This window comes from Rhincodon typus, chromosome 8 (assembly GCF_021869965.1).
Source record: "Rhincodon typus isolate 14 chromosome 8, sRhiTyp1.1, whole genome shotgun sequence".
NCBI lineage: Eukaryota > Metazoa > Chordata > Chondrichthyes > Orectolobiformes > Rhincodontidae > Rhincodon > Rhincodon typus.
The window spans coordinates 51,507,457-51,518,264 of record NC_063339.1 but is presented as its reverse complement, the minus strand read 5'-3'; the positions used below and the strand labels follow the sequence as shown (position 1 = coordinate 51,518,264).

The following is a 10,808-nucleotide window of genomic DNA, read 5'->3' as shown; positions in this document are numbered from 1 at the left end:
TACATTTGGGAGGGAGTTGCCCTGGAAGTCCTCAATGTTGATTCCCAAAGCCATGAGGTCTCATGGCATCAGATCAAACATGGGCAATAAATCCTCCTTCTGATTACCATCTACAAACCTCCTCCATAGATGAATCGATCATGTTGAACACTACTTTTGAGGAAACTGAGGTGGCAAGGACACAGGATGCACTCTGGATGAGGGACTTCAATGTCCATGACCAAGAGTAGCTCAGTTGTTCCACTAAACAATGAACTGACAGAGGACGTTGCTGCTAGACTGGGTCTGTGGCTGGTTGTGAGTAAACTGGTGGGAAAAACATACTTGACCTGATCCTCACCAACCTATCTATTGCAAATGCATCAGTTCATGACAGCATTCGTAAGAGTGTCAAATGCAGAGTACTTGTGGAGATAAAGTCCTGTCCTCACATCAAGGATATCCTCTATTATATTAAAATCCCTTATTTTGTGGTGTAGCCCTACCCCTGTGCTGATTGGGACAGAACATCCAACATCCAGCAACTCAAAACTGGGCATCCCTGAGGCTTTATGAGCCGTAGGTAGCTGAATTGTATTTAACCACAATCTGTAACCTCATGGCCTACTATATCTTCCACTCTACCATTACCATTAAGCCAGGAGATCAGATTCAATGAATAATGGAGGAGAACATGTCAGGGGCTTTGCAGGAAATATCTAAAAGTTTGGTGTTAATCTGGTGAAGCTACAACGCAGGAGTACATACGTGCCAAACAGTGGAAACAGCACGCAATAAGTAGGGCTAAACAATTTCACTATCAACAAATCAGATCTAGCTCTACAGTCCTGCCACATTATGAATATGGGAAGGCAATGGCCTAGTGGTATCATCAGACAGATTAATCCTGAGACCCAGGTCATGTTCTGCGGACCTCAAATCCTGCCATAGCAAGGGCACAGGATGCACTTTGGATGAGGGGTGCTTAATGACGTATTGCAGTGCAAGACTAACTAGACATATTTGTACTTTTATTTATTCAGGAAATTCAAATTATTGTTTATTACACTGAGAAAAGATTAACACACGGCGTCACAGCAGATAGCCGTTTTATGAACAGTGTGATTTACACCTGCCCAGAGAAAAGGCAATATGGTATAACAGGATGCTCATTCCTGCTCTCTTAAACACATGATACAGTAAATGTAAAGATGCAAAAGTTCCCAGAATGCAATATAACTAAATCATATGTGAACATTTAACAGATTGGGTTGCAAACTTGTTTTACTGTATTTAAAAAATATATAACTGATACTACCAGTGTAATTTATATGTTTTAAAAGTTGTTTTTTTCTTTAACATCAGTATGTGATTCACAAAAATGCTACACTTTCGCAAACAATAATGGAAAGAATGCTCTTTTATTCTTCCTTCTAACAAAGTTTTAGTTAGTATCCTTCCATTTCCATTAGCTTGTCTCTGTTCTCTTCACATCTCTGATTGTGTCAAACCCGAACTTTGACTTTGGCTATTAACTCTGCATAGTAGTTGGGACTGTGACATTGATTGATTTGTTTTCATCAAAGACGCTAACTAACTTTGCTGTGCTGGTGGATTCTATAGTCCGCACAAGCTCTCAGTTCCTTTGTGACTCTCACTTTCTTTCTGATTTTCCCTTAGAGCTTTATGAGGAAATGGTCTTTAGGAGGTTTCTAATGCTTTCTTTTTGTCAGGTTTCCTCTTTCAAGCAAAAGATCTACATGACACTGACTCTGATGGAGTCTCTCTATAATCTGAATGCTAGTCTATTTACAACAGTTCCAATCACATACTTCTTATCATCTCAATTGCTTTTCACCACGACCTCTGACCAAGCAGTCAGCTGTAAGTAAGTTTCACACGGGTGTATTATGACACATCTCCACTTAATGTTGCTTTTCTCTTATATTGCTATGAGACTTAAACAAACTAAACTTTGTCCTAGAAATGTGTTTAAACACTAAATCATAAACTAAGCAACGTTGTAGATTGTGGTGAATTTTGTAAGAGAGCAGAAAAGTATCAAGCCAGCGTTGAAGAGAAACATGGAAATTATGGCCTAGTTGTCCCAGCAAATACTTCTGCAAAAACCTTTTCATAATCTATACACTTTTTTCTGCAGCACTGATTGATGACAGGAGATATGATGGTATTAGAGTGTGTGTGAATCCACTTAGAAATATTTCAAATGTTTCTATCATAAATTATGGACCATTATCTGATAGCAACACTACTGGCAATGCAGAAATTACAAACCCAATTGAGGTTGTTGACTTGCTCACCGAGCTGGCTTGTTCTTGTTCAGACGTTTTGTCACCATGCTAGTGACATCATCAGTGGAGCCTCCGATGAAACGACGGTATTCTACTCCGCTTGGTATTTATACTGTCCAGTCCATTATATTCACTTGCATTATTGAACTTAAGCTGAATATTTATCAACTTGCTTAATTATCAACTAAAGCCTTCCTTTCCACTTCAAAGAAATCAACATGTACCCATTCCAGTTCTCTGGTGTTCCTCTGGAATGAAAAGAACTTTTGGTACATTCATTTCTCAACGTGGGACACAAATTCACATCTTTTTACCAACTCTTCATCATCTCCATCTACTTTTTGATATCAAAAATAACTTTTCATAACTTTTTGCATGGGAGCAGCAGGCCATTCAGCCCCTCCAGCCTATTCTGCTATTCAACTGGTGATGGTTGATCTATCTCAATGACAACTTCCTGCTATATCCAATTATCCCTTAATATCTTTACTACCTAAATTCTGTCAATCTCTGTCTTGAACATACTCAAACAACAGATCTTCCACAACTCTTTGGGCTGGAGAATTCCAAAGACTCATCACCCTCTGAGTGACTATGACCAATCATAAACATATCCCAGTTTAAACATATTTTCTTAACTATTGCTGGATAAAGACACTATGTTGTAGCTGTTTGCCTCGTTTTTATCAGGCAGCTTTCTAGAAAAATCATCGTGAAGGGAAAACAACATTTATACAGTATGAGAGGAGAGTGCTGTTTAGTTGGCAAGTGGGCTTTGATTGGTGGAGGGATTACCGTAGAGGGGTACATCAGTTAGTTGATGACCGACAGTTGGCTGGTAATTTTTTTAAAATTTTAAACAGTTATGTTAACTCAAATTGGTTAAAGCATCGTCCTGCAACCCAAACCAGAGAATTCAAACAACTTTTTTGTTGAATTGAATGAGTCACAGTGTGTACATGTGTTATTTCTATCTGCAAAGAACAGCTTATTGATACCTTTTGCTTCCATGATGTTCAAGTTTGCCATATGGTGAACCAAACTGACAATCCTACATTGGGTGCCAGTGTAATTCTCTACACACTTAAGATTGTTTAGTAAATGCCATCTAATTGCAGAATCCCGTCTAATGTTGGACATTGTGTTTTCAGTCTAGCAAACCTGGGCTGGTTGGATTAAGGTCAGTATCTTGTTTGTTCTGAACAGCTGAAGGGACACACTATTCAGTACAATACAATTTCACAGCCTTTAGGACATATGGTCTACATACCTAGCATCACACCAGTACTGAAATTGAAATACCACATTACCCACTTGCATGACAGGCAGAATGTGTTTTTGGCTTTACAACAACATCCTGGTATTGGTGAACACCACTCATGTTGCTGTTTCATAGTAACAGACTAAATAGCTAGGTGCACACGCTGCTCAAACTTTTAAGGTACCTTAATCTAAATAGAAGGGGTGCTTTTCAGGACCAGATGTGATGACCTTGAACTGTTCATGAGTTTGTATGATATAAGGCAAGCAGTAATCTGATCAAGGTATCTGTTAATTCATAAGGCCACCTTCAGTGGTCAATAAATGCATTGGGATTCTGACAGTTTTAATGCTGTAAGTTTGTCCTGATTGGCAACATCATAAATAGGACCTGAACCATTTGCTTACTTTATTGGCTTGATGTTTAACCTGTTTTTCTAATCAACATCTTCAGAGATGTTATTACACATCTGTGGAGCAGTGGGACTTGAAACTGGGCCTCCCACTCCAGGAGTAGGGTCACTACCACTGCACCACAAGAGGCCCCCTAAAGCTTGATGTTTAAATAGGGCACATTAAAGTCATCTTGCAGAAAAATGTTTTCGCCTGATTGATCATCTTTCACTGTATGTTGTGCACTCATGAACTGGCCCAAGGTCATCACTTTTGGAAAAGTGCCCAGCCTATATCATATTACTTTGTGAGGGTGAGGTATCTCAAACTTTTGAGCCTATTCTGGAAGCTACATGTAGAACATACAGTATGCCTGTTTCACTTAACAAAATAACTGATGGCCATTCTTTGTTCAATGAGAGTCAACCTGCCTGGTTTAAAAATTAACAAAACTCGGCAGTTAACTGTCAAATAATCATCTGACTAGTGAGTTCCTCATGGCAATATCTCTACTAATCAGGAGTCTACTGCCAACCAAGCAGCAACCTCCTCTTATAAAAGATAAATGTTGTTTCCACTTTACGTTGATAATTCTTGTGAATTGTTCTGATAAGTTCAAGATGAAAACATTTAGGGGTTTTTACATTACTTATTTATGGGATTTGAGCTTCACTTGCTGGGCCAGCATTATTGTCCTCCTTTAGTTACTCTGTAGTAGATTGTGGTGAGCTGCATTTTAAATTGTTGTAGTCCATGCAGTGTAGTTAAACCCCTTGTACTGTTGGGGAGAGAGTTTCAGGATTTTGACTGAGCAAACCTGAAGTAACAGCAATATATTTTTAAGTCAGGATGGTGACTCTCTTCCTCTCTACTATTCCCAATGGCAAGTAACGGGAGGCATTATTGTATCCCATGCTAACAGTAACTTGAACTAACATTACAATGTTATTATTGAAATAACCTAGTCGGTTTCACACAGGTTTGATTAATGGAATGTTATTTGTGAATTTTAATATTCTCCTTCTGAGACTACAGACAGTGCAGCAGCTGTATCAATGATGAAAGTTGTAAATCTCAGACTTTCAGTGTTATTGTTTAGTTTATTATTAGTACTGTCATCTTCTAGTGCTGCTCATTCTCTGATTCAGTAAAACTCTTAATCTTGCTGCCGAAAAACATCAGCTTCTGTTTCCACATCTATCATTTCCCATTTCAGACCCCTGAATGAACTTTATAGGAATCACAACCTTGACCAGGTGCAAGGTGTTGACTTAGTGGTTTATTACAAACTGGCATGAGTATTTCTGTTTCTATCATTCCTGCATGTTGTCTGGATGTGACTGACTTTTGCAGAGGTATATCAATTTCAAAATGGGAACGTGTAAATGATTGGTGGCTAACAAGGCAACAGAGGTATCTAAATTGCTGACTCCGAGACTGTGAACTTGGTTTCCATGGCCAGGTTGTTCCTTGCAAGTTTAGGAAGGTATCTCCTTTGCAACATACCCACAGTGATGAGAGAGTTTCTTTAATTTGTGAATGTAATCTGCAACAATCTCACTTGTTAACGGTTTCCTTTTGCAGAAAACAACTCCCAGTGTGATTTCATAACCATGGCATGAATGTGAGCCCATAATTTCAGAACAGTCCGTAATAATGGGTCTTGCAGGAAAAATCAGTTAGATACCACCTCAAAAATACAGGCTTTACTGTGATGAGGAAAACATTTACTTTATCAACATCTCTATTATATTTGGTTTCAGCCAAATGTGTAACATTGTGTTGAAATTACACTAGCCCTCTTTGTTAGGATTGAATTCCCCTATTGATCTTAAGTAGCATTCAGCACCATTTTTCAATTAAGTACAGTGAACCTAACCATGATGTGCACATTGTGTAATCTTTCAAATTGCTCGAACTTCCCGAAAATTAACTTTAGGTGTTCCAAAGATGTGTTACAGTGTTCTCCAATACTTAATTTCTCAACCAAAATACAATAAAAAAATTCTATCCCAACCTCATAGACATATTTCTGTTGTGTATTGAATTGAGAAAAGATTCACAAGTAAATTCACAACAAGGAATCATGATACAAGCAACTTCATTACACTTTGCAACATAAAAGGCAATCTAACAAGCGTGGATCTTGTAATATACCACACGCATTTAAATAACACTATATTCAGTAGAATGTATTGGTCTTTCGTGTAGTAAAATACAATGGAACAGTGATGCGCAGTGGTGTCACACAGGTCTAATTCTAAACTACATGAATATAAATGTTGCCAAGTAAACAATTGTTTCCTTGTTGGATAGGGAGCAAATCAGAAATGGCACTGCCCAAGTTATTCTAAACCCTGGTTTGGTGTGGGTCAGTGTCATACTTTGTTGGATGCATTTGAAATGCCTTGAGCTGGTTCATTGTGCAAAAAGCATTATATAAATTGACGTTGATTTTGCTGATGCACTGGTAGAAATCCAAAGTGCCCTGCTTGATGTCTCAACCCAAAGGTGATGCATCAATTTAGAGACAAATTAAGAGAAAACTCAAATTATAAAGAATAGCCAGTCATTGGAAGAAAATAGAAATGTTGCATTAGCATAAGTATGAAATTTTCACAAATTAATGTCCAAGGTTTTAGAGGTTGATTTTATGTTTTCACGCTTACTACAATAATTGATGCCTTCCAATTTTTGCAATGTTTGTGAAACAATGCATCTGTTAGAACTGTGTTTTCTTTGCTGTTTGTCTCAAAATTTCTAATGCAAAAATAATACTTATTCCTAATTCATGATGTGCATCACAATCTGTGCTGGTGTTTTGATATCAATTTTCAGGCCATCAAAATCAGGTTGAGCATCCAAGAGCCATTTCTTCATACCACTACAGAAAACTAGAGACAACAAGCACTTTAATTCTTTATTTTACAGATGCTTTCAGTTCAGGAGATGCTTTGGAAACTGGTGTTACAAATAACAAGCAAATTTCAGATATTTTTGGTGAGAATGGTCAAACAAACAAAGATATCCAGGAGCAGGTGAGGACCAAAGGTATTACTTCAGAAGTCATGGAGACACCCACATTGGAAATGCCTCTGTCAAACCTTTCGGAAAAAATACCAGATTTGGAGAAAGCAGCTGTCAAAACTGCCATGGAAACGAAATTAGGAAATCATTTACAGAAAAAGTCACAAGATATTAAGACTGATGAAAGAGCTTATGACAAGACAGAAGAGAAAATGACATCTTCATCTTTGAATAAAGATTTTGAGGTTAAAAAATCGTCACTAATCATCAATTCAAAAGTCAAAGTTGCAATTGAAAATAATAATGGTAAGCATGAAGGATGAAACCTGTTGGTGTGCATGATTTTACGTAAAGTCTGAATTATTTTGCTTTATTATTTAATTTTGTTCTTAACAGAATATCAGCCGAGTGTCCAGAAAATAGATGTCTACAAAGTAGCCAATAGCTTTTACCTTGATTTCCAAGCTATCCAGATATTAACTAACCAGTTCATCAAAAATGTAAGTAACACTTCATTTGTGAAGTACAGAGTTGGGGCTACAACTTTAGTGCTTCTACTGCATATTGTTTCATTCAAATAGATATATATTTAATTTCCTTTAATTTTATAACTTTCAAGGTTTCCTTTTCTCTTTCTTTCTCTTCACTTCCCTATTTTGCCTTATACTTGAGTAAGATGCTCCTGACTCAGTAACTTATTCAAGTGCTCACTTATCATATCTGAGCCTTGGCACTTCCCAACAGAATCATTCAAATCTAATCTGTCCATATGACATCCAAACACGCACTCGTTTCATTGCCCTTGCGATGGAGTATCATCGTATTCAACCCTGAACACATGTTCAATCTCATATCCATTCCTCACCAAGGCTGCTACTTGCAGCTCCAAAATATTGCATTTCCCTGCACTTTCATCAGCATATCTACTCTTGAAATACTCATTTGTGCCTATGATACTTGAAACTTGACTACTTCAATGTTCTGTTGATTGGACCCCTACCAATTATTGTTTCTCAATCCATAACACTTTGATTTTAAACCTCTTCAGCCTTAAAAACATGTGGAAATATCTTTAATTCCAGTCTCTTGCACAACTTAATATTAATTGTTCCACTCTCAGTGGCCATGTCTTCGAATGCTTTGGTCAATATCACTGGAATTTTCTCCCTAAATCACTGCCTCTGTGGAATCCCTTGCTTTCAGGTGCTGCTCAAAACCTTTAACTTTTGCCAAGCTTTCTGTCACCAGTCCTAATATTTCCTTATGTGACTTGTTTGATAGCACTCATGTGAAGTGCTTTGAATGTCTTATGATAAAGATTAAAAGGGAGGTGAAAGAGGCAGAGTTTCCAACTATGATAAGTCCACACTTCTAACATCTCCCTTTAACATGATAAATCTCACAAGACATTTCAGAGGAACACTATGAAATAAAGTATGATATCAAGCCACATAAAATTAGACCAAATAATCAAAATCTTCTTAAAGGAAGAAAGCAGAGAAAGGGAGAGGTTTGAGCAGGGAAGGCCAAGGGCATGGATAAATGTGAAAGCAAGAATGTCAACCCAAGATCATGCTTTGTTTCATGGGGAGCCAATGTAGTTCATCAAGCATAGAGAGGATCTGTCAGTGAGATACTTCAAGATTGTAGAGATTTGCATGATATCAAATTTAAGAGGGCAATGCATTAACTGCCATCCAGAAGTGAAACAGCACAGAAGCAAAGTTTTGTTTGTTTACTTCTGCAACAACTGAGTTGAGACAAGAAGCCAAAGGTTGCAAACTGGCAATTGATTGTCCTAGTAATGATGTGGACATGTGACTGGAAGCTCAGTATGTTTTTTTTCCTCTTTCAGCCCCTCTCAGATTTTCCTCCACTCTCCTCATCCATATCATTGCTTATTTATCTAATCTCAGGTACTTTGATCCATCCCACCTTAATTGATCACTATTTCTCTGCCCTCCTACTATCCTGCCAGAATGGAAGACTTGATTTCCCCTTGTGTAAGCATGTTTCTGCTAATTTACGATTCTCTAGGGTTTTGGAAACAGCTCATTCAGGGAGCTGTCGCTGCATCTTTACAAGCAGCATCCAAACTGACTATGTTCTTTTACTATGTGCCTCATGCATGCCGACAATTTTCCTGTTCTGCTGGCTCCACACAGCTGTTACCTTGGATTCTGCAGATCAACAGTTACAGCTCCTATCTGCATTTCCTCCAGATTATCAGTTCAGCTCTTGCCATTGTCAACTTTATTGTTGATGACTGAATTAACATTCTGGTCTTGAAATTTAGCTGAACCATAACAATACTTTGTTCCTTATCAAAGCATCCTTGTCAGATTAAAACTGTCCACCACTTAGCTCACCTAAATTGTTATGGTAATAGTGTAGCCCCTATGATCAAATCACATCTCTGTGTATCCTCCTATATTTCTGGCACCTCTCATGCTTCATGTTACAATCCACGTAGAGACCAATAATTTTAACAGGTGATTTGTAGTCCAACTGAAAGGAATCCTACAAGATTTCAGGTTTTAAGTATTTTACTGTAACAAACAAATTAAAATCAATACTTAGTGGACAAATAAGTCTTTGACTACAGAAAAAAAAACTCCTTTAATTTTGTAACATGATTGAAAACTCCATACCACAGGGATACTTAGATGCAAGCTCTAAACAGAACTGTAGTTCTGGTAAAAACTAGTTCTGTCCAACATCATTCTCAAGTTCTGACCGATGTTCTCTCTATTATCACGTGCAAATGAATTTGGTTATGTAAATTAGTATCCAAGATATCTGTGGACTTGAGCCGCTAGTTGTAATACAAAAACAATTTATGTAACATATACATACTTTGAAGAAGTTTGCACAGGTATGGAAAAATTTCGCCCCAGTAAGCCAACAACACAATAATATGTTATGCCAAAAACTACCAAATCTGCTAAATTGAATTTTAAATTTACACGCTTGAACTCATGATCTGTAGGTTTTAATTTCCTAAACCAGTACCATACATGAGAGACATCTGTTAGTTTTTATATTGTAGTCTGTATTTTAGGCTTTTGATGAAACAAAAATTGCTGCATTAGTAGCAATAGCTCGAGATGAAGATCTTTTGTTTCAATTTGATTAGCTCAAAATGGAAAGAGGCTAAGGAAGCATGCCCTTTGAATTGATAGAAAATGTAGGAAAAACAATATTTTTCCAACTTATTCAATTGTTTCAAAGATATTTTCTATTTAGTCTTGCCTGGAGAACTTAGCTCTTAATTATGGATTATGGAAAATTGATTTATTTCTCAAGTATTGTGGAAACACCTAGAGAAAAGGGTCATTGAAAGTTCACTGTGGACTTTGGAGTTGGTTTTCAGCAAGGCTTCCTGTAAGTCACATGACTGGTAATAACCGCTGGCTTTGCTATAAATTCCTGCTGAGGCTGTTTTGAAAAATTACTGGCTTGGCAAGGTTCTTGTCTTATCTGGTTCAGTTGGAAGAAAGCCTGCTAAGGAGCAGTTACTCAGCTGATCTCTCCCAGTTCTGAAAAGAAAATACTCTTTAGTTAAGGGTTATACTTATTTGGTCTTTTGAAAGATTGATTGAAGACACATCTTAAAATTGAGTATTGCTGAAAAAAGACACTTTTTTGTCAAAGTTTTTGTCTTGCACTCATTAAGACATTTCTCAAGAAATTGTTCAACGGGAAAAATTAGTTATACTGTGTGAGGACTGGTGGGTTGACATGTGGCCTTTGATTTGATGAATGATAGATAACTGTTTTGTCTAATTTGTAAACAAGGCACTGACTGGTGAATTCTCTATGACAACACCTCGACCA

General features: G+C 37.4%; 1 protein-coding gene across 1 annotated transcript in view; it reads left to right on the top strand.

Annotated features, from left to right (window-relative positions):
* The window catches only part of LOC109930369 (transport and Golgi organization protein 1 homolog), a 19,231-nt gene extending 9,124 nt beyond the window's left edge, over positions 1 to 10,107 (top strand). The window contains exons 4-6 of the mRNA XM_048600122.1: positions 6,876 to 7,277; positions 7,368 to 7,471; positions 10,033 to 10,107. Of these exons, the coding sequence (XP_048456079.1) occupies positions 6,876 to 7,277; positions 7,368 to 7,471; positions 10,033 to 10,107 (581 nt within the window). The remainder of the gene's footprint in view (positions 1 to 6,875; positions 7,278 to 7,367; positions 7,472 to 10,032) is intronic.
* The last annotated feature ends 701 nt before the right edge of the window (positions 10,108 to 10,808 follow it).